Source organism: Rhinatrema bivittatum, chromosome 2 (assembly GCF_901001135.1).
Source record: "Rhinatrema bivittatum chromosome 2, aRhiBiv1.1, whole genome shotgun sequence".
Taxonomy (NCBI): Eukaryota; Metazoa; Chordata; class Amphibia; order Gymnophiona; family Rhinatrematidae; genus Rhinatrema; species Rhinatrema bivittatum.
In genome coordinates this window covers 12984727-13009808 of record NC_042616.1, presented here as the reverse complement: position 1 = coordinate 13009808, position 25082 = coordinate 12984727, and the positions used below count along the sequence as shown (strand labels likewise).

Genomic DNA, 25082 nt, shown 5'->3' with positions numbered 1-25082 from the left:
TTCTAAACTTCAACACCAGTAAATGCATTCTTCAGCAATCAAATCAGTATTTTAACTTAACACTGTACATTAATTTGTTGTATAGTAGTCTTGTGCAGCATTTGTAACCCAAAACTCTCTTCTTATTAGGGTTTAAAACAATTAAAACAATAAAAAAAATCCCTGGTACATGTGCTTGCAATTCACAGATAGCAGTTACATACATTACAATCCTTAATTAATAATGGGGACTTCCAGTTCCCCATTTTGTGCGCCTGAGCCACCATTACGAGGGCGGCTCCCTCCACTAACTTCTTTGCCCACGACGGAGGATTTTCAATAACTGCAATCCAAGCAGTTATGTACGGTATATCCTCAGGGCAACCCGGATTCCCTTCTCGTATAACTATATTCTGGACCCTTGTGGCCGTTTGGAAATCGAAAGTCCCTACCGGAGGCCAGTTTACACACAAACTGGGCCACCTATGGGTGCATTGTTGAATCATTCCGGGCTTTGTACATTTATGTCTATCGAACACTTCCCTATAGTGTTCCGTCATGACTTTTAATGGAGTAGAACCGCCCCCTCCCATTAGGATAGAGTCACAGACAAAGGAGGGAAGGGAAGACGGATAGGTAAGGGGTCCGTATCCGTCAGACACAAAAGGGTCACTTTCACACAACAAGAAACCTATTCCCACTATCGTATGCGTTACTTCTTTTTCCTCTTTTTATGCGCGTGGCTTTCGGAATGCAATTCCTACCAAACCACCGCTTGGGGTGTGATCAAAGCCCCCTCGGTCCCCTCACGGATGGACCGGTTATTTGCTACTCTTTTAGCTATTCTTCACTTTTCCCATCATTCCCATAATACTCGCCTGCAGGGTTCTTCCGATCGTCACGAAAGCCTTCTTCCCAGATCACCAGCCCAAAGGTCTCAGAGGATCTCCGTGGAATGACCCCCTCAGATACCTGATCACTGAACTCAGTGGTGGCCACTCACCAGGCAAGTCTGGGGGATCACTCCGCCACAAAATCCCCTGGACCAACTGGGGGGCTAAAATAGCGTCCCCGGTACCTCCTGGCTGAGGCTCGCCAAATGTAACCGTCTCTTTTTAGTCAGTAAGGAGGTCCAGACAACTGATCCGTAAAGATAGACTTTTATTGCCAGCAAGATGCAGCTAAGACAAAGGCTCAGTACAACTGCATGCCCCTCCCCTCCAGGAGCAGACTCTTATGCACTTTACAGTTCTTATCTTTTACACATGCGTTCTAAGCATTGCTGAGCAAGCATATTCCGGCTGAAGGGGCTACTGACCCCCTCCCTAGACACCCTGGAACTTTCGTGAAACTTCTCCCATGTTCTGCAGGAGAGGCTGCTGGGACTTGCAGTTCTGGAAAGGAATTCGCGAGTCTGCAGTAGTACAGCCCATCACATAATACATCCATTGTTCTAATCTAGGTTACAGCAGTGAAAGCTTATCAGAGAATAAGAACAGCGAAGCCAAAAAAATGAAAATGTGCAATGTGCTGACAGAAAGTTTCTCAATGTCCTAATTACAGCTGTATTGCAGACTGTAAGTAAACCCGTCATGAAGCAGGGAATTCTGGTACATGAAGTCCTTTGTCAGGTTGAAGCGTTCAGACCCCTTCAAAGGTGGCAATCCAGGTCTTTAAGTCGCACTCTGTGTATGCAGCCATTCTTATGAGCGGCTCTGATTGCTGCCCTTAGGTTTCACAATCATTTGACTTTCAGAAACTTGAGCATTGAAATGTTAGGATTTAGGGGTCAAAGCTTGAATTGGGGGGTGGGGGGTGCTAAGCACCACCCCGTAAACAGGCCAATACAGTACAGTGCGCTCCACCGGCGGAGCGCACTGTTAACCTGCATTTGGACGCGCGTTTTTGACGCGCTAGCTTTACCTCTTATTCAATAAGGGGTAATAGTGCGTTGAAAACGTGCGTCCAACCCCCCCCCCCCCCCCCCCCGAGACTAATAGCGCCCACAACATGCAAATGCATGCTGAAGGCCCTATTAATCATTCCCATGCGATACAGAAAGTAAAATGTGCAGCCAAGAAATTAGCGCCTACCCAAAGGTGGGCGCTAATTTCTGCCGGCACCGGAAAAGTACACAGAAAAGCAGTAAAAACTGTTTTTCTGTGCACCCTCCGACTTAATATCATGGCGATATTAAGTCGCAGGCCCCAAAAGATGATTATCAACCCAAAAATGGCTTGATAATCATCTAAACCTAAAAAAGTTCGTAAACAATACCACAAAGGACTGCTTTTACAAACTGCAAGTCCTCAAAAAACTTAAACCCCTCCTTCACTTCTCCGACTTCAGGCTAGTACTACAATCCATCATTCTTTCTAAGCTAGACTATTGCAATTCCCTGCTACTAGGTATACCCGCCAACACCATCAAACCATTACAGATGGTTCAGAATTCAGCGGCTAGAATTCTAACTAGCACTAACAAAAAAGATCATATCACCCCAATCCTCCGGAACTTACATTGGCTCCCCATTAAACAAAGGATACTCTATAAGGTACTCACTATCATCCATAAAGCGACAAACAAACTAGCTCCCATCACATTAAGCTCGCAACTACAATTACACACCTCCTCCAGACCAATCAGAAGCGCATACAGAGGAACACTGCTTGCTCCACAAATAAAATCATCATTGAGCAAACGAGCGCTATCTTCAGCAGGCCCACACCTATGGAACGCGCTTCCCCCAGATCTCAGACTAGAACCCAGTCATCAAGAATTCAAAAAAAGACTGAAGACTTTTCTCTTCCAACAAGCTTTCCCAGACGCTTAAGTGACAGACAGACTCCCTAATTACTAAGTATCCTAATTACCCTAATTATGGTCACTGTATCCAGTACTAATTTTAAAATATCTACAACTGGTCAATTATCTTTGAGCTCAAAAATTTACTTTATTTCATATTTATATTTGGCATTGCTTATATTTATATTTATTGCTACGTTAAATAGTTATACTGCTTATATAATATATTATATTTCTTTACTTATTACTATTTATTACCAGTTAAACTATTATTTCTTTATTTAACTCTATGTTAAATTGTCAACCAGTTACACTGTTCCATATGTTATACGGTTCCATGTAAAGCTCAGCTCTCTGTTGAGCAGTTCTTCGTTTTATGTAAACCGGAGTGATTTGTAGTCCCTACAAGAACTTCGGTATATAAAAATTAAAAATAAATAAATAAATAAATAAAAGTTAAAAATAGTCAAAAATAAAAAATTTAAAATGGGCCCGCGGGTTGAAAACCGGACGCTCAATTTTGCCGGCGTCTGGTTTCCTAACCCATGGCTGTCAGCGGGTTTGAGAAACAATGCCAGGAAAATTGAGCGTCGGCTGTTAAACCCGGTGAGAGCCATGGGTTAGGAAACCGGTCGCCGGCAAAATTGAGCGTCCGGTTTTCAACCCGCGAGCCGAGGGCCCATTTTAAATTTTTTGACTATTTTTAACTTTTGGGACCTCCGACTTAATATCGCCATGGCTCCGAAACTGGTCGGCTGGCACGACTTCCAAGGCGAATCTCACAACAATGCCTTTTAAAGGATCTCTCCTACTCGGAAGCGAACTGGAGAAGTTAGCAAACAAATGGGGCGAATCTCCAGTACCCCGATTACCTGAAGACAGGAACTAAAGAACATATCAGCGCTCCTCCCCTCGAAAAACCAAGGGTAGAGGATTGCCGCGTTTTAACCCTTACAGGAACACACAGTCCCAAGCACCTTGTACTTCAGGAAGGTTTCTGTCCTTTTGGAACAAACACATTAAGAGAGGAGCAAGCTCAGGGGCAGGCCCATCCACAGGAAGAAGACATAGGGGCAGACTTACCTTCTTCTACCAAAGATGGGTCAAGTAACATCGGACAAATGGATCCTGACGATCATTCGAGAGGGGTACGCCCTGGAATTCCAAAGCATCCTCCCAGACAAATTTATTAGATCACCGTGCCACTCCCCCTCCAAGAGACTGGCAGTGGAAACCACGCTAGCAAGACTACTCAGCCTGAAGGCAATAACTCCGGTGCCTACGTCCAGGGCCGGTGCAAGGGTATTAGGCGCCCTAGGCGAAACGTCAGCTATGCCGCCCCCCCCCCCCCCCCTCCACACACAATTAACTTACATTGTGCATTAATGAAAATAACGAAGTCTGTATTTATAACAGAACACTTATTTGACATTTTTATGCCATGTAAACCATTGAGATGATTTATCTTATCGACGGTACAGAAACTCTTTTATAAATAAATAAATAAAATAAACATAAACCAAAGCTATACTTGTTGCTCAAACAAAAAAAGCAGACACATCACATAATATTAAATAATTAAAATGGCAGTCAATCAAGAAAAATAAACTTAAAAAGCCATCTTTACTTACCCCCTCCAGCAGCTCTCCTACTCCTCTTCCATGCAGGCCGTGGCACACACCAGAAGCAGCAGTAGTGGCTAAGCTCTATACTCATGGTCCTCTTCCTTAAGGCCCATGTCTCTCACACACACACCATATCAGTCATGCCCCCATGACCAGTTTCTGTCTCTCACACACCAATCATCTCCCAAACAGTCTTTGACAAACACACCAGTCACCTTCCTGAACAGTTTCTCTCATGCCATACACACACACACACACAGGCTTCCCACTCCCATGTTCCACTTACATATATGGGCTTCTCACTCTCATAATCACTTTCTCTTTCTCACACACACTCACCAGTCTCTCACTCCCATGCTTGTTCTCTCCACATGCACAGGCTTCTCATTCCCATAATCACTTTCTTTCTCTCACACACATACACAAACACACACACCAGTCACCTGATCTCTCTCTCTCACATACACACACACAGGCTTCCCACTCCCAAGTTCTCTTTCAGATATACAGGCTTCTCACTCCCATGCTGTATCTCACACACTCCCAGCTTTCTCACTCCCATGCTCACTCTCTTCACATGCACAGACTTCTCATTCCCATAATCACTTTCTCTCTGTTACACACACACACACACCAGTCTCTCTCTCATTTCCATGCTCGCTCTCCACTGCACAGGCTTCTCATTCCCTGAATCACATTCTTTCTCTCATATTCACACACACCAGTCTCTTTCTCTCATACACACCGTCACCTTACTAACCAGTCTCTCTCTCATACATGCACACACACACAGGCTTCCCACTCCCATGCTCTCTCTCACATAATCAGGCTTCTCACTCCCATGCTTTCTTTCACATACACCCCCACACCACCAGGCTTCTTACTCCCATGCTTTCTCACATACCCAGAGTTCTCACTTCCATGCTTTTTCTCTCTTTCACACAGACACACACACCAGTCACATCCCTGACTGTCTCACACTCTCACACATCAGTCATCTCCTTGAGCAGTCACTTTCATTGTCTCTCACATAAACACATACATCAGCTCTCTGACCAGTTTCTCTCAATCACACACACATGCTCTCGATCAAATACATTCTCTCACTTACACACACGCTGAGGCTCTCACTTACACACTGGCTGGCTGCTTCTCTCTCTCTCACTCACTTCCTCTCTCCCCCCCTAGCACAAATAGTAGCTGCAGCAGTCTCCTCCTTCTCCAGCCCCCGCAGGCCAAGAAGGAAGAATCCCATCGGCCGCAGGAGGCTCATGCTGCTGACTCCTTTCCCGATTACCGGCTGCTTCAATTGCTCGGGGGCCGATGCTGCAGCGGTGGCTGCTACTTTATCGCGCGGCACTGCTCTTTCTTCTTCCCACGCACGGCATATCACTTCCTGTTCCGGGTCACGGGGGGGGGGGGGGGGTCAAGCGCGCGGGAAGAAGAAAAGGACAGCCACAAGTGCCACAGCTTTTTAGCACTGCTGCCGTTCCCACTGGGCTTGAATGTGCTGATAGCCCGACGGCAACGGCAGCAGGGAAGAAAGAGCAGAGGGAGAGACCGGGAGCACGCGACACACTGGTTGAGAACCGCTGGGGGAGGTCAGATGGGTCTTTTGGGGCGGGCTGCCAGCAGCGGCTCTTTTATTTTTATCGGGGGGCGGCGGCGGCTTAATGCAGCTCTTTTAATTTTACCGGGGCAGCGGCTGAGCGCGGCTCTCTTAATTTTACCAGGGCAGTGCCACCCCCGGGAAGCTGGCGCCCTAGGCGACGGCCTAGTTCGCCTAGTGCTTCCGCCGGCCCTGCCTACGTCTCAACAAAATACTGGTCACTATTCCAATTTTTTATTGTTCCCAAGAAAGAAGGAACATTCCGACCCATCCTGGGCGTCAAGGCCGTCAACCTTTACCTGAAGGTACCACACTTCCGCATGGAAACACTACGCTCCGTTATAATGGCAGTGCAACCAGGAGAATTCTTAACCGCCCTGGACCTATCCGAAGCCTACCTTCACATCCTGGTCTATCAGGACCACCAGCTCTTCCTGTGCTTCGCAATACTGGGCAATCATTACCAGTTTCGAATGCTACCCTTCGGACTAGCCACCGCTTCCAGAGCCTTCACCAAAACTATGGTGGTAGTAGCGGCTGCAGTAAGAAAAGAAGGAGTTCTGGTATATCCTTACTTGGACGATTGGCTGATCAGAGCAAAGTCTCCGGAGGAGAGTCGCCACGTGACCACCAGAGTCAAGACCTTACTACAAGAGCTCGGGTGGGTCGTGAACACAGCCAAGAGCTGCCTACAGCCCTCCCAGCCACTGGAATACCTAGAAGTCCGGTTCGATACCAAGCTGGACAAGGTCTACCTTCTCCCTCCAAGGAGAAGGAAACTGATGGGTCAATTGCGAAACCTGATGAACTCGATTCGCCCCAAGGTATGGGACTACCTTCAACTCCTCGGCCTCATGACCTCAACTCTGGAAGTTGTTCCGTGGGCAAGGGCCCGTATGCGACCACTACAACGCTCCCTACTGTCACGATGGAATCCAGTGTCCCAGAACTACTCAATTCGCCTCCAGCTACCGACAGTGATTCGGCATCAGCTTCAATGGTGGCTACAATAAGAACACCTAAGCAGAGGCTTAAACCTATCTGCACCAAAGTGGATCTTGCTCACCACGGACACGAGTCTGCGATGGTGGGGAGCCCACTGTCAGGAACTAACAGCCCAGGGACAATGGAACAAAGAAGAGGCGGAATGGAACATAAATCACCTGGAAGCTCGAGCGGTCAGACTAGCCTGCCTGCGATTCAGCCACAGACTCCGAGGCGAGTCTGTCAGAGTCACGTCGGACAATGCCACAACCGTGGCCTACAACAACTGCCAGGGAGGAACCAGGAGCCAGCAGGTGTCTCTGGAAATAGACCCTCTCATGAAGTGGGCAGAAACAAACTTGCAAGGGATCTTGGCCTCCCACATCGCTGGAAAAGACAACATCTCAGCGGATTACCTCAGCAGAGAGAGCCTAGACCCGGGGGAATGGTCGCTGGTGAACACAGCCTTCCAGCTGATAGTGAATCGATGAGGTCTCCTAGCAACTCATCACAATGCCCAGGTCCCCAGATTCTTCAGCCGCAGACGAGAACCACAGACTCAAAGAATCAACGCTGTCGTCCAGAGCTCGCCAGAGGAAGACCTCCTGTATGCCTTCCCACCCTGGCCGCTACTGGGCAGGGTCATTCACAAGATAGAGCACCACAGGGGACTGGTCCTACTAGTCGCCCCGGATTGGCCAAGAAGACCATGGTACGTGGACATGCAAAGACTATTGGCAGGGAATCCTCTGCGTCTACCGCCATACAGGGACCTTCTTCAGCAGGGACCGATCTCCCACGAAAACCCGTCTCGATTGTCTCTTACCGTATGGCCCTTGAGAGGACTAACCTAAAGAAGTGCAGCTACTCAAAAACCGTGATTGACACCCTACTCCGAGCACGCAAGTTCTCCACATCTCTGTCTTACATACGGATCTGGAGAGTATTCGAAGCCTGGTGTGAAGACCGCGCCCTCCTTCCGAGGACAGCCAAGATTCCCACGATCCTAGAATTCCTACAGGACGGCATGCAGAAGGGGTTGACTCTCAACTGCCTCAGGGTTCAAGTCGCAGCACTGGCCTGTTTTAGGCCCGAAGCGGATGGCATCAGACTATCAACTCATCCTGATGTGTCTCGCTTCCTGAAAGGAGTTAAACAACTTCGGCCACCTTTAAAGTGGCCGGTGCCTCTATGGAACCTCAACCTAGTACTATGCTTCCTAGCAGGGGAGTCCTTCAGCCCAACAAGCAGCCTGTCTCTACGCCTCTTGAGCTTAAAGGCTGCATTCTTGATCGCAATATGCTCAGCTCGGTGCATCTCCAAACTTCAAGCATTATCCTGTTGAGAACCGTTCCTCTGTTCTACCCCAGGTACCATACAGCTGCGTACGGCTATTAATTGCATCAGTAGCATGGGATCTTCTTAGTATTTGGGTAATGGCAAGGTTCTTGTGGCCTGATTTGGCCTCTGTTGGAAACAGGATGCTGGGCTTGATGAACCCTTGGTCTGACCCAGCATGGCAATTTCTTATGTTCTTATGTACGGTACCATCCTTCATTCCGAAAGTGGTTTCCCAGTTCCTTATGAACCAGACCATATCCTTACCATCACCAGATGAACACAGAGATTCGGAAGACTCACATCTCCTTCGCCACCTGAATGACGGAAGAATCCTAGTTCGATACCTCAAGAGATCGGAATCCTTGCGCAAAACTGATCACCTGTTCGTTCTCCACAGCGGAAAGAAACAAAGGGAAGTGGCATCGCGGGCGACCATAGCCCGCTGGATCAAAGAAGTAATCAATGCTGCCTACATAGAGGCAGTAAGACCATTACCTCTACAGGTCAAGATGCATTCTACAAGGGCCCAGGCAGTCTCCTGGGCTGAAACCAGGCTTCTTTCACCAGCCGAGATCTGTCGGGCAGCGACATGGTCCTCCCTACACACCTTCTCCAGGTTCTACCGCCTGGATGTCCAGGCCAGGGAGGATTCAGCCTTCGAAAGGGCAGCACTAAGTGGGCCACGGGCAGTCTCCCACCCTGTAGGGGAGTAGCTTTTGTACATCCCACTGGTCCTGAGTCCATCTGGCTACACGCTAGGAAATGGAGAAATTACTTACCTGATAATTTCGTTTTCCTTAGTGTAGACAGATGGACTCAGTACCCCGCCCATGGCTGCTCCTGAAATAGAGAACCTCGGATATCAATCTCGAGACTGTACTGACAAGCCTCAGCCTACCTTTCTGTTAAGACACCCGCAGTTACCTAGGTGTCGGCGTTTATTGTTTCAGCGCACCGGCGGACTCCAGTGCCAAAAGGTTTTTATATATATAATGAGTCGAACCTGTTCAAAGTTAATCCAGTATACTCAAGTGTAATCAAGGATCAAGCGACACATATCCACACTGGCTTTTCAAGGAGAATACTGAAGAGCTAAGCACGCTGCACGGGTTTATGCAGGCTGACGTCAGCTTTGAAATCTGACTCTGTCTCCCATCTGCTATCAGGAGAGCACAATACCCATTGGTCCTGAGTCCATCTGTCTACACTAAGGAAAACAAAATTATCAGGTAAGTAATTTCTCCATTACAAAAAGTTCATTATATCTCTGCTTTAGGGCATGTTACCTCCTTTCCGGTTTTGTTATTTCAGAGATGGAATTCTTGCTATGTGAGTTTTGGGAGTTAGCGCTATTTAAATGTGAAGTGTTTGATACAAAGGTGCTGAGAGGGTTTTCTGTTAATTCACAAAGCGCCTGGTACAGGAGGGAATTAACTCTCCAAATTCTCTCTTTCTCGCATCCTCAGCCCGACCTGTCTCTGATGCTGACTACATCGAATAGAAAGGGAAAGTCTAAATCTTGCCCGTCTCTTATGGATGTTCCTGTCGAGCCGATGGATGGCTTTATGGGTTCTGGGACTTCAGTGGAGCCAGATCCGTCCTCGGTGCAGCCTCTGGCAGAGCCCCCGGGATCAGAGGAGGGGGCAGGGCTGGCTCTGGATCCACTGCAGCCCAGGACTTTGGTTGTGGGGCGGCCGGAGGCAACAATGAGCAGCGAGTTGGAAACGACTGAAGAGGAAATCTCCTCAGTGACCAGGAAGAAGAAAATCTCTGCTCATGCTAAGCGGCTGCAGGCGCTGGAGAACAAGGTGGGAAATGTACTCATTAATTCTCCTGTGTCCATTCAGGATAAAGTTTGTTAGAAGCAAAATAAAGAATATGGAAAATGTTGCCAAAAGAGAAATATTTTAGAATTATCAACTTTCCCAAGAGGTAATATTTCACCAGGGGAGACGATTAATCATTATTTAGGGGAGGCTCTGCAAATATCTAAGGAATCTCTTCCTCCAATTAAGAACATTTCTTTTCTAATGAAAATTAAATGTATAAAGATCTTCTGTCTCTTGTTGCTGATCCACAAATTTCAAGGAAGAAGAAGTTGAACCCCCAAAACTAATTTTCTAAACCTTGGTCATTTTTAGTGTTCAGTTCTCAGTCAGGTCACGTCTATACCTCTCCCTCCCCCGCTTTTATTTATTTATTTTGTTTATTTTATTGTATATACCGTTATTCTGATAACAGTCATAACAGTTCACAGTATAAATATAAATAAAATCAATTAAAATTATAAATGATTAAAAACAAAACATTAAAATCAATATAAATATTACAACATAAAAAAGTAAAAACATTTATGGATAATAAACTAAAATGAACAACAAAGTCAATATAAAAAACATAAATTTAGAGTAGGTTTCGTATCCCCAAAGAAGATTTCTATGCGTATCTGCAGATACGTCACTATATTCAGCAGGAACAATGGCCCTCAATTCCCATGAGTCTTCGAACCAGACTAGAAATGATGGTGTGTACTAGACCCCAAATAAAATATTCCTGCTCCATGTTTTCTACACTATTGCAGTCCCATTTGAATATCAATGCATACGATACCATAATAACTAAATGGGCTCCGTATTCGTCCATTTTATTAACTCCTGCCAATATTAAACACTATTTCTTACAGAGTAGTAAACTCACAGAGAATGTTAATCTGAGGGAAGTACATTTTAAATTTATCTGGCAGTTATATTGCTCGAACTCCATGGCTTATAAGGTAGGGTTAACATCATCCCCCCTTTGTATAAAGTGTGAGACTGAGGAGGGACATTACCTTCACGGTTTTTGGGAATGTCAAAACATTCGCCAACTGTGGGTAGCGGTTCAGAAGCATTGCTCCAAGTTGTGTGTTTGTTCCCTCCCTTTAGACCCCATGCTATGGCTGTTTGGTTTCTTCACTAATACTCCTGTCTTGTTAACAGTTTCACAGAAACTTTTTCTACGTAAAGCAAGTATTGTTGTAAAGACTGTCATTCTGAATAATTGGATATCTAACGAAGCCCCCTGCTTTGCGCATTGGAACAGAAAACTACTCCAAACAGCCACGTATGAACTTATGACGGCGAAATCTTTGGGTGTTTTGAAACAGAGACAAGTGAAGGAGGTGTGGTCAGCGTTCCTCCAACATCAACCCTCTCACTTGGTCAAAAATATTGTCGATTTGGATTTGCCACAGAATTCAGAAGAGAATAAAGTTATTAGGACATAATGTCTGTATAGTCTAGGATACCTTTCGACTGCAGTTCTCTGTTTAAGGTCTTCTGTCTGCTTACGAGGGAATGTTACCACTCGGTGTAAACGGATCACCAGCACAGAAGGATTAGCAAATGGGCCAAATAAGAGTTATGTCATTTCTATTGTAGGACTTTTCTGATGGTGACAATTTAACATGTGTTCTTCTATCTGACGTTACCTTATCCTGATTAGGGATATTATGCACTAAGTGTTACTGTACCTTATTATCTCCTGATTTAACGCAAGTAGATTTGAGAGAGTGAGATTGATAGCGGTTTCAGGGAGGGTGGGAGGAGGGTGGGCAAAGGGAACATCTACAGAAGGAATGGGGGAATTTATTAGATCATCTGAGACTAATACATTATAAGATACTTATGTCGTTTCTCCGGGGTGGAGATAGCATTGTCTATATCCTTACAATGTTTTCACATGTTTTATAGTGCTATACATTCCTTTTTCTTGGATACTTGTTACGCTGCATTGTATCTGTCTATATTACATTTCTTATCGTTCAGTGTTCAGATGTTCCTACAAAAACCTAATAAAAATGATGTTTACAAAAAAAAAAAACATAAATTTCCTAGCGTATAGCCGGATGGACCCAGGACCAATGGGTTATGTGCTCCCCTGCCAGCAGATGGAGACGGAGTCAGGTTTCAAAGCTGATGTCATCCTAGATACACCCCTGCAGTGACCTCAGCCATCCAGTATCTCTCCGTCTCCTAGCAGATGTGGAGGTGCTATCCCCATACCAATTGAAGAAAGATCGAGCCCCGCTCTCCTGTGGTGATACCTAAAGGTCCTTCCCCCAGTTGAGAAATCCTGAGGTGATTTCCGAGATTCCTCAGAGATGTGCCTTGGTCCGGTAGCCGGTTCCTGGCGTGGACTTTGCTGCTGAAAGGCAGCGGGTGCAGGAAGCAGAGCGCGACGGTGAAGGCCTAGACAAAGGTTTCCACCACCCAGGAGCCCCATCTATGGGGACACGGACTACTCTGAAGAGGAAGCCGAGCCCCTAGAAAGGGGAACTCCCCCCCTCCCCGGGGACAGAGCCTCACCGAACCATGAGATGCTTCTTCACAAAGGACGAGTTCCCTGACCTGGTCACCTACAGCCTGAAGGAGCTCACTATCCCAGGCCCAGATGCTTCGGGGGGGGGGGGGGCCAAGCCGAATCCTCTACTGGAGGGCCTCCGCCAGACCTACCGCCATTTCCACTATTGCAAGCCGTCCAGCAGCTAATTGACCTGGAATGGAGCGCTCCAGAGTCCATATTCAAAGGGGGAAAAGCTATGGCAGCCATGTACCCCCTGGACCCGGCGGCCAAAGACCTTCTCGCATGCCCAAGAATTGATGCCATGGTCTGTGTGGTCTCGAAGCACACTACTATCCCAGTGGAGGGAGGAGCACCGCTCAAAGATGCACATGACCGGCGTTTGGAATCCATCCTCAAACAATCCTTTGACGTAGCCACTATGTCCCTACAAATAGCGGCCTGCTGCACCGTAGCGACACGTGCCTGCTTATCTCAGACCAGGAGCGACACCCCTGGAGAAGTCATGGAACCAGCAGTATCATTCCTTGTGGACACTGCTTCCGATCTGGTGCGCACAGCGGCCAGAGGAATGTCATCTGCGGTGGCTGCCAGGAGACAACTCTGGCTCCGAAGCTGGTCAGCCGATGCATCTTCCAAAACTCGCCTCACAAGGATGCCCTTCAAAGGATCCCTCCTGTTCGGCAGCGAGCTAGAGAAACTGGCCAACAAATGGGGCGAGTCCCCATTGCCGCGCCTACTGGAGGACAGGATGAAGAGAAACCAGCGACCCTTCCCCTGATCCTCCAGGGGCAGAAGTTCACAGCGCTTCAATCCATACAGAAACAGCTATCAAGTGCCCCGCCCTACGGGCAGGAACCAGTCATTTCGGAACAAGCACAACAAGAGGGGAACCAGCTTGGGTACAGGCCCCATCCGCACCCCACAATGAGATTCAGCCGACCCATCCAAGGGAAGAAGCCATAGGGGGCAGACTAGCCCTATTCTAACACAGATGGGTCGAGATAACTTCGGTCAAGTCATTCGGGAGGGGTACTACCTGGATTTTCTGCAAACCCCTCCTGACAAGTTCGTGGAGTCCCCCTGCCACGACCTCGCCAAGATGGCGGCGATGGAAACTACACTGACCAGACTACTGGCCCCCGAGGCCATAACCCCAGTGCCTGCACAAGAAATAAATACTGGGCATTATTTCATTTATTTTATCGTCCCCAACAAATAGGGGACGTTCAGGCCCATCCTGGACCTCAAGTCGGTCAACCGCCACCTGAGGATTCCCTGCTTTCGCATGGAAACCCTATGCTCCGTAATAAGGGCGATACAACTGGGAGAGTTGTATGGTCCTCCATCCATACCTTCTCCAGATTCTACCATCTGGATCTTTCGGAGGCCTACCTACACATCCCAATTCATCAGGAACACCAGCGTTATCTATGCTTCAAAATCCTGGACCGTCACTACCAGTTCCGGGCACTACCCTTCGGGTTAGCCACAGCACCCCGGACGTTCACCAAGATCATAGTGGTGGTGGCGGCAACACTGAGGAAGGAAGGAATCTTCGTACATCCTTACCTAGACGACTGGCTGATCAGGGCGAAATCCCCAGAGGAAAGCCACCAAGCAACCAACAGAGTCAAAACTCTACTGGAGAGCCTAGGATGGGTGGTCAACACAAACAAAAGTTGTCTGCAGCCCTCACAGTCTCTAAAATACCTAGGAGTCCGATTCGACACCAAAGAAGACAAGGTCAGCCTGACCCCCACAAGGAGATCAAAACCGTGGAACCGCTTACAAGCCCTGTTGAGCGAATCCTGCCCCACAGCATGGGATTACCTACAAGTCCTCGGCCTGATGGCATCCACACTGGAAGTAGTACCATGGGCGCAAGCTCACATGAGACCCCTGCAGCGCTCACTTCTATCACGATGGAATCCGCTGTCTCAGAACTATGCAGTACGTCTATCATTCCCGGGCAGAGTCCGGACCCAGCTACGGTGGTGGCTACTGGCTAGCCACCTGAGCCAGGGAAAAAGACTATCCTCCCCAACCTGGACCCTGCTCATCACAGATGCCAGCCTACGAGGATGGGGAGCACACTGCGAGGAATTAACTGCCCAAGGGCAGTGGAACGCAGAAGAGTCGGGATGGAACATCAACCGCCTAGAAGCCCGGGCAGTCAGACTAGCCTGCCTACGATTCGCTCACAGACTCCGAGACAAAGCGGTCAGAGTGATGTCAGACAACGCCACAACAGTGGCCTACATCAACCGGCAGGGGGGAACCAGAAGCCAACAGGTGTCTCTGGAAATAGACCCCCTAACGACGTGGGTGGAAGTACACCTCCAGGAGATCCCGGCTGTCCACATTGCCGGGAAAGACAACATCACGGTGGACTACCTCAGCAGGGAAAGGCTAGACCCAGAAGAATGGAAGCTCTCACCCATAGCGTTCCAAATGATAGTGAACCGGTGGGGGACACCAGACATGGACCTTCTGGCAAACCGGTCCAATGCCCAAGTACCCAGGTACTTCAGCCACAGGCGGGAACCTCAGTCCCAGGGGATCGACCCCCTGGTACAGACCTGGCCACAGGGGACCCTATTATACGCCTTCCCGCCGTGGCCCCTATTGGGCACAATCATTCACAAGATACAGCTACACAGGGGATTAGTTCTTCTGGTGGCTCCGGACTGGCCAGGAAGACCATGGTACGCAGACATGCAAAGACTGCTGGCAGGGAACCCCCTACCATTGCCTCCACACAGAGACCTGCTCCAACAAGGACAGATCCTCCACGAGGACCCAGATCAGTTCTCTCTTACGGTCTGGCCATTGAGAGGGCTCACCTGAGAAAGAGCGGATACTCGGGGGCTGTAATCGACACCCTCCTCCGAGCACGCAAGTTCTCCACATCTCTAATGTACATAAGGATTTGGAGAGTTTTTGAAGCCTGGTGCGAAGACCATGACATCAAGCCACGCTCAATTAAAGTTCCCCTAGTCCTGGAATTCTTACAGAACGGGCTACAGAAGGGACTGTCCCTCAACTTCATCAAGGTACAGGTTGCCGCTTTGGCATGCTACGGCCCCAAGAGCGGGGGCGACAGCATAGCTTCTCACCTGGACGTGGCACGTTTCCTGAAAGTAGTCAAACACATCCGCCCACCACTAAAGTGGCCGGTATCTCTGTGGAATTTCAACCTGGTCCTGGATTTCCTGGCAGGAACCTCCTTCAGACCCCTCTGAGGTCTGTCTCTCCATCTGTTAACTTTAAAGACAGCCTTTCTGCTGGCAGTCTGCTCAGCCCGCCGTATCTCAGAACTACAAGCACTGTCCTGCTGTGAGCCGTTCCTCATACTCACCCCAGGATCCATCCAGCTACGCACGGCCCCTTCGTTTCTTCCCAAAGTGATATCACACTTCCATCTTAACCAAACCATCTCGCTACCATCGCTGGATGACTTGAAGAATTCGGAAGAAGCTCGTAGTCTACGCCACCTCAATATAGGCAGATTCCTGTCCAGATACCTGGAAATGTCAGAACCCGTACGAAAAACGGACCACCTGATACAAAGGTTGAGCGATCGATGAGGGCGGTCGCGTAGCTGCAGAGCTCCGTTCCCCCGGCAGCCCCTTTCCCGCCGAAACCAGCGCAAACGTTGCAAATTTTTTCTAAAAAATTACCTGGCAGTACCCGACTCTCCTGGCAAGTTGGACCCGATGGCCACGAAACGGAGAACCGCCGATTTGCGGCAATATTCCTATGGCAAGCTGGCTCCTGAGCCCGACCAAGATGGCGGCTCCGACGGGGAAAACGCTGCAGGAAATGGTGAGGAAAGCATGGCGCCCCCTGAAACTCACGCGGCTACCCTAGCTACCCCGGAGGGAACCCCTCTCACTCGGGAAGAGGCACGCCAATGGTTCATTGAATTGCGAGGTGATATGAAGCAGCACAAACGGGAGATTATGGAGTCGGTGGCAGAAGTTAAAGAAGGCCTAGCAGCCCTGGGGAACCGGGCGGATGAAATTGAAAACAGGGTGGATTCTCACGGGGAGGCCCTGAATACTTTACATTCTCAAGGACTACAAAATCGAGCTGATCTTCTCGCCCTTCAGGAGAAAATTGAGGACTTAGAAAATCGGAACCGGCGCAATAATTTACGCATTAGGGGAGTGCCGGATACCCAGGACTTCGCTGATGTCACTGTGGTGGCCCAACAAATTTGTCTTCACATTCTCTCCGCGTGTCAGGGAAATACTGCTGACTCCTTGCCTGCCCCCTCGGATATCTCCTTGGACCGTGCACACAGGGCTCTGGGGCAGCGCCGTGACAAGCAGCCACGAGACTTGGTACTCTGCTTCCATAATTTTCAACTTAAGGAGAGAGTATACTCGGCCTCCCGCTCCATGAAGGAGATAACTTGGAAAAATCAGACCATCACCATCTTTCAAGATTTAGCCCCTGTTACACTGCAAAAGAGGTACGAGCTCAGAGAGGTGACCTTGGCTCTCAGGGAACAGAGTATAAGATATCGCTGGACATTCCCCTTTGGACTTTTGTTTCAGGCTCAGGGGGTGACTTACAGGATTAAAAATAAAGTGGAAGCGCTGGAGGCATTTACTAAAGCACACATCCCTGCGACATTTCAAGTGCCCAAAATGGCGTCCCCACCGGAAAGCCTGGATACAGCTCCTCGATGGCAGAGGGCGGACAAAGGTGGGAAGCGACTTCGGAGACAGTCTGATATTCGACGTTCACCACCGAACGACCAAGGTTGATCTATCTCTATTGGAGACTTTCTCTTTTGGACTGACTGTTATGGAGCAGGTCTGGTTAATTCTGTGACACTGCGGGTTCCTGCCACTTCTTGACTACATGGCGGGGTACTGTGGACGACACGGTGTACTCTGCACTGGGTTTTTTCAGCTGTTTTATGCTGTTTGTTACGGTTATAGGCTGTTTTTGAGTTTATCTGTTCATGTTAAGCTGGTTAGCGGGGGGGGGGGGGGGGGGGGGGGGGGTGGTGGTGTAAGCTGGTGACTGCCGGAAGTCGGGTGTATACGGCCTCCATTTCATGTATCCCAAGGCGGATTGGATGGATACAGTTGGATTGATGGGGAATACACTGGGACACATTCTGGGAAACACATGCGTTTTTGATGTCTCGGGATCGGGGGAGCTGCTTAGGGGATTCTTGTGTTTAGTAGGCCACATGGTAAGGGAAGGGGTTGTTTCACCACTACTTTGAGATATGGCTACTAAGATTTTATCACTTAATGTGAAGGGACTGAACACTCCGAGGAAACGCTTGCTGCTCATTAAGGAGCTTCAGCGACAGAGGGCGGGCATAGCATTTATTCAAGAGACGCATGTAAGGAAACACCATGAAAGGCTCTTGGCCTTTCCTCAATTCCCTACTTGTCACTGGGCAGCCAGCTCTAAGGTGCGGAAATATGTTGGAGTGGGCGTACTAATCTCATCGGCATGTGTTCATGAGGAGTTGTTCAAACTGATAGATCCTAAGGGCAGATATATTTTTCTGAAAATCCGGGTGGGTAACAGTATAATTTCCCTGCTTAACGTTTATTTTCCACATACGGATCAGGTGGCCTTTTTGACTCATCTTGATGAACTTTTGTTGCAGCACTTGGAGGGGGATTTAGTGCTGGGAGGGGACTTTAATGCTACTTTAACGCCCTCTCTGGACAACAGTACAGGAACCAGCGCAGCTCTTGGTTTTAGGTCCAAGTGGCGCAGTTTCCTTACTAAATGGGGTATGTTGGACATATGGCGGCAGCGGTATCCGCACTCTAGATCCTACTCTTTTTACTCCCCCCCACATGGCACATACTCTTGGATAGACTACTTTTTTGTCTCTAAGCAAATGCAAAACAGGGTACGGAAAACAGAGATCGAGCCCATTACATGGTCTGACCATGCCCCAATATGGTTCGAAGTTGATCTACAGGACGTTGCCCCTGGGTATAGGCCATGGAGACTTAATGAGGGCTTACTTAAAGACCGGGATTTTGTAGCAAAGATGGAGTCGCACATGAAACTCTTTTTTCAGGAAAATATGACAGAGGATGTGAATCCCTTAACGGTCTGGGAATGCTCTAAGGCGGTGATGCGGGGACTCTTTCTCTCCCAAGCTGCCTATTGCAATAAGACCCGGGAGGCTATTAGGCTCAGTCTACTCACTAAGTTGGGGGTCCTGACTAAGCAGCATAGTACCACCTCCTTGAACTCTGTTTATCGCCAAATCCTACAGATTAAGGGACAACTTCGGTCCCTGGATGACGAGGTTGTTAGCCACCATATGCTTTTGTTAAAGCAGAAATTTTTCAAGGGTGGCAATAAAGCAGGGCGCTATTTGGCACAAAAATTAAGGGCCAAGAGGGCACAGGCGACTATTGCCAAGATAGTTACCCCGGGGGGTTCTACCACTACAACGTCGGAGGGTATACGGCAGGCTTTTACCAATTTTTATGCCCATCTTTATTCCTCTGATGGTACGATCACTGATGCTGCCATTACCGACTACCTGCATTCCATGCACTTACCTTCCTTGACTGACTCACAGAGGGCTTTTCTAGACAAGCCTGTCGAGACTGCAGAAGTGCTTCTAGCTATTAAACACCTGAAGCCCGGTAAGGCCCCGGGCCTAGACGGCTTTACGGGAGGTTATTATCGCAAATTTGCGCATCTTTTAGCGGGACCTTTGACGGACTCGTTCAACTCTCTTTTGCAGGGGACTACTGTTGGACGGGACGCTAACACTGCCGGCATCACAGTGCTACCAAAGCCGGGGCGTGACCCCACAAAATGTGCCTCGTTTCGGCCTATCTCCTTAATTAACATAGACCTTAAAATTCTAGCGCGAGTCCTGGCCGCTCGTCTTAATGGAGTTTTGCCAACCTTGGTACATAATGACCAGGTGGGTTTCGTCCCGGGGCGGTTGGCGGCGGACAATGTCCGGAGGATCATTGATATTATTGATTGGGTACATGCTGAGGGGATGCCAGCTATCCTTCTCTCTTTAGATGCGGAGAAGGCATTTGATTTAGTGCACTGGCCATTCCTCTTTCAGACACTAAACACCATGTCCTTTGGCCCTTCTTTTCTGACTTGGTTGGAAAAATTGTACAACCGACCCCTGGCGCGAGTCAAGGCCAATGGCATGCCAAATGGCATGCCATTTGAGATTCAGCGAGGAACCAGACAGGGATGCCCTTTGTCCCCCTTATTATTTGCCCTCTTTCTTGAACCCTTCACAACGACCATCCGAACCTCACAGGGAGTGGTGGGAGTTCGGAAGGGGGAACATCATTTTAAGATATCCCTCTTCGCAGATGACGTGATGTTCACTATCACAGACCCAGGGTCCTCCTTGCCGCAAATCATGTCTGAATTACAGCGCTTTACCTCTGTGTCCGGTATGAAGGTTAATTATGACAAATCGGAGATTCTTAATCTCACTTTGCTGCCTTCGGAGGTACGGACCCTGGGGCGCCAATTTCCCTTTAAATGGGCTACCTCGTCCCTTAAATATCTGGGAGTCCGACTAGGCTCCACAACTAGTCAGCTGTATAAGCTAAATTATGACCCACTAGTGCAAACTATCCGTAAAGATTTAAATAACTGGCGGCATCAGATGCATTCCTGGTTGGGTCGTCTCACTATCGTTAAGATGAACATCCTGCCCAGATTTTTATATTTTTTCACCACGATACCAATGTTTTTGCCTACCCCCATATTGAAGAAATGGCAGCAGATGCTGTGCAGTTACATCTGGCGCAAGCGGCCTCCACGGGTGGCCAGGGCAACGTTATACCGGACTAAATCTCAGGGGGGTGTTCAGTTACCTCATTTATTGTGGTATTATTTGGCGGCGCAGCTTCGAGCTTTGGTGGCACTCCATCGCACTACTGACATCCCGCAATGGGTGCTGCTTGAACAGGCATTGGTAGGGACAGTTCCCTTATCGGCTCTCCCCTGGCAACCCCCTTTGACTAGGGGATATATTCAATACACGCCATTTGCTCTTCGCATCACCCTTAGGGTGTGGCTTCACTGGAAAACTAGGTTGGTGGGACCAGAGCGATATTTCACCATGACTCACCTTAACACTAATACGGTTTATCCCATTCATGACACTTCCGTGACTATGAAAAGCTGGGTATCCGCCGGCATTACAAGACTGGTACATGTGCAGCGTCAGGGGACATTGTGCACTCTAGACCAATTACGTACCCAACGGGCGTCGAGTGGTGGGGATTTTTTGCACTACGCCAAACTATACCACTTTGTTAAGCGTGGATTGCGGGGGGGTACTCTCAAACTGACAGGTACTCTGTTCGAAACTTACTGTAAATACGCTTCTACCATTAGAGGTGTCATCTCCAAGATCTATGGCCTTTTCAATGGGCTGTTGACAGATACCCCACGCCATCGCTTGTTATGGGAACAGGATCTTCCCTGTCAACTGGACGACACTGACTGGGATTCTATTTACTCCCTGGCTCACAAATGCTCGGTGTCGGCCAGTTTACAGGAAAACTGTTATAAATTAATTTACCGCTGGCATTATACACCAGAGCGTCTTCATAAGTTTAAGCCAGCACTATCTAACCAATGTTGGCGGGGCTGTGGTCACCTTGGTACCTACTACCATATCTGGTGGGATTGCCCTAAGGTGGCGTTAGTATGGCGGGGGGTAATGGATTGGCTCTCAGCAATGGTCCTAGCACCGGTGTGCGCTGAACCACAGCACGTACTGCTCGGCTTTCCCTTACCCGATCACAATAAAGACACACAGAAATTTTTGTTACAAGTTTTTATTGCTGCACGTACAGAGATAGCTTTCCACTGGAAGGAGGCCAATACCCCCAGCTTAGCTAAAATTCAATATAGACTTCACACATACTACCAACTTAGTAGACTCACTGCGGTGTGTAGAGACCGGTTGGCGGCGTTTGAAAGAATGTGGGGCTACTATACCAAGTGGTTAGAGCTCCATAAAGTCTGCCCCTAAACGGGTGTCACCACTATTGTTGGTCTTGCCCTGGACTGCTCCATCCTTGCTACATACTTTTCTTACTGGTCCATGTTGGGCTGTTTCCCGCTATATACCTTTACATCTTTTCCTTTGAGCCCTTCACTCCCTTACCTTGTTCCCTTGCTATTTGGTGGTCTCACTAAGTTTCATCTCCCAGGCGAGATTTTTGCATATACTTTTTCCCTGATGGATAGGTATTACCAGTGTATGGGGGGGTGGGGGGTGGGCTGACGGGGCTGGGGTGAATGTATAAATGGAAAGTTCGGTCACTTTTGGCTATGACTGTATTGTTTCACCTTGAGGTGGATGGTTACTACCACGGTACATTTCTTGTTTTGACTTACATATTTATTCATGTTTTTATGTGCTAACGTTATGTATCACTGTTTTGCACTGACTGACAATAAACTCTTTAAATACAAAAAAAAAAAAACGGACCACCTTTTCGTACTTCACAGCGGGAAGAGACAAGGGGAAGTGGCCTCGCGGGCTACCATAGCCCGCTGGATCAAGGAAGTTATCAAAGTGGCCTACGTAGAAGCAGGAAAGCCTCCACCTCTTCAGGTCAAGGCCCATTCTACCAGGGCCCAGACAGCATCCTGGGCAGAAACCAGAATGATGTCACCCGCCGAGATCTGCAGGGCAGCGACATGGTCCTCCATCCATACCTTCTCCAGATTCTACCATCTGGATGTTCAGGCTCGGGAGGACACGGCATTTGCAAGGGCACTACTAAGTGGGTCACGGGCAGCCTCCCACCCGGTTCAGGAGTAGCTTTTATACATCTCATTGGTCCTGAGTCCATCTGCTACATTAAGGAAAACAAAATTATCAGGTAAGTAATTTCTCCATTTCTGGTATTTGCCTGTTGCCATCGGGGCTGTTGATCCTTAGGTAGGTATTTTTTATTACCCACTGCTTGCGCAGTTGTCGCATTGAATCCTCGCTCCTTCAAGGTTCTTATGGCATCCGCTATATTTGAGAGGCGTGCAGATTCGCCATTCCAGGTATATGTTAAGCCGAAGGGGTGCATCCATCTCTATTTTATGTTCTCTTTTCTAAGAAATGCAGTCCCCTCTTTCAGTTCCTGTCTATTTTGGAGTGTGGCTTGAGACAGATCCGCGTATACAGATATCTCCTGGGTTTCCCAAGTCCATCTCATTTCCTTCCGTGCAGCTCCCACTATTTGTTCTTTTATGCTATAGTCATGGAAGCATCCTATAATGTCTCTTGGTTGCCCATTACCTGGTGCTCTCAAGGCTCTACGGGCCCTATCTAGTTTTATGGTTGCCTGCTGGGCCCCCCTCACGTTCTGGGGAAGCTTCCAGCAAGAATGCACAGAACCTGCGGATGGTATCTGTACAGTCAGCGTTTTCCTTCGATTCATGAAATCCTCTGACACGTACGTTTCCTCTTCTGGCCCTATTTTCCAGATCAGCCAACTTAGCCCGCACACTCAGATTTTCTTCCTGTAGTTCAGAATAGGCCTCGTGAAGCCGTTTGCTGGTTTCTGCTTGTGCATCCATTCGAGTGTCTGTGTCATCCACCCTTTGCCCCAGGGCGGCTAATTCTTCGTGGAACTCGCCCAGCATTTCTTGTGTTTCGGTCTTGCAGTTTTTTAGATCTTGGCGGAGGCTGCAGAACCAGTCTCGAAATTCTGCTCTTGTAGGCGCCTCCTCCTAGGTTATATTAAAGGCGTCCTCTGAGGGTTCTCCGCCGGTGTCCTGGCCGGCAGTCTCGTCCCCTCGGTCTCCAATCTTCCGGTATGAAAACCATTGGAAATCTACCGTTTTTCGTTTTGCAGCCATCGCCCAAGCGTTCAGACCGGGTTCGTGTGCATTTCGGCAATATTACATTTCTTTCTCGCTCCTGTTTTTGATTTTTGTAGAAAATTAGCTGCGGAGCTCGTGGCTCAGGCAGCCATCAAGCCTGATGATGTCACTTCCTCCTCTACAGCCTCATTAATTTTAACGATTTTGTTAATAAAATAAATTCCCCAAGTGTTTTTTGGCCTGGCTCCTTGTCTTGATTAGATTGTAAGCTCTATTGAAATGGGATGCATCACTTAATCAACCGGCATGTGAGCCATGGAAGTAACTGGAAATGGGAGCCAGGTTACTGGCCAGGACCCCAAACTCTTCCTGCCCTGCTCTTTACTTGATTGATTGATTGTATTTTGATCGTCTCCTAATTTGAAAGAAACATCTTAAAGCGATGTGCAGTCGGACATTGAAATGTCTAACTCTATGTTAGGATTTAGCACTACTGCTACTATTTATCATGTTTAAAGCACTACTAGGTTTACCCAGCACTGTATAGACACACACAGGAGACAGTCCCTGCCCCAGTGAGCTTACAGTCTAATCAAGGCAATGGGATCTGAGGAAAATGTACAAGTCTCACATTTCTATTTCTGACCCCATTTTCGATTTTCAAGGTCAGGTTTCCTTTCTCCAGTCCTTGCTGCCTGGACCTGCTGGATGCCATTAACTTGAGCTTTGATAACAGACTCTTGTTTTTCCAGTTCTCAGCTGTATTAGACATCACTTTTCTTTTATCTTCCACCTCTTTAATTTTAGTATTTACTGGGAGGAACTGCTGCAGAATAGAAATTCTCATCTCCACTCTGCTTTCCCATCGAGTCTCAAGAGGGAAACCTGCAGCTCTTACCCCGGTAGGTATTCTCAGCACGGGAGATTCTCCAGCAGCGCCGCTCTTCCCACGCCGGTTTGACCAGGGGATAATTCTGGGCTGCCTGCAGGGCCCCGCCCTCCGGCACTTTGGTCTGGCGGCGTTTTCCCTCGCTTCCGGGGCCCCTCTCATCGTGGCAGGGACATCCGGCGGCGTTCCCCCGGCGGGGCTGAGTGGCGATATTGAGCCAGGGAGAGAGGGGGGAGCTCAAATTCCCCTCCCCCACTCTCCAGCGGCCGAAGCCCTGACCTCGTGTCGCTGCGCCCCACATGGGCGTCCGTCGAGCCTGAGAAAGGCAACGTCGGAGGAACTGCAGGGTAAGGTTCAGTCCTTGGTTTGCATTTTCTCCCCATCGCAGGTAAAATGCAGCAAGAAAAGAGACTCAAAGTAAACACGCCCAAGGGATCCAAGGCCGAGCGAGTCTATCTTTGCGGCCATCTTGGATCCAACCCCAAGAAGGCGAGTTTTTAAACTGGATTTGAATATGGCCAGAGAGGGAGCAATACACATGGGCTCAGGAAGTCTCTTCCAGGCACTCGGCAAAGCAGGGTGGAAAGCACAGAATTGAAAAGTGGTGGAGAAAGAGAGATAAGGGCAACTTGCCTGATGAACGGCGATCACGAGGAAGGGAGAGAAAAGAAAGAAATGA

At 48.5% G+C, this 25082-nt stretch overlaps 1 protein-coding gene across 2 annotated transcripts in view; it reads left to right on the top strand.

The window, feature by feature from the left end:
- The window catches only part of LOC115083558 (zinc finger protein 585A-like), a 42042-nt gene that overhangs the window by 5651 nt on the left and 11309 nt on the right, over nucleotides 1–25082 (top strand). For both annotated transcript variants that reach the window (XM_029587452.1, XM_029587451.1), the window contains exon 2: nucleotides 9810–10151. In XM_029587452.1, the coding sequence (XP_029443312.1) occupies nucleotides 9825–10151 (327 nt within the window). In that variant the 5' untranslated portion in view covers nucleotides 9810–9824. The remainder of the gene's footprint in view (nucleotides 1–9809; nucleotides 10152–25082) is intronic.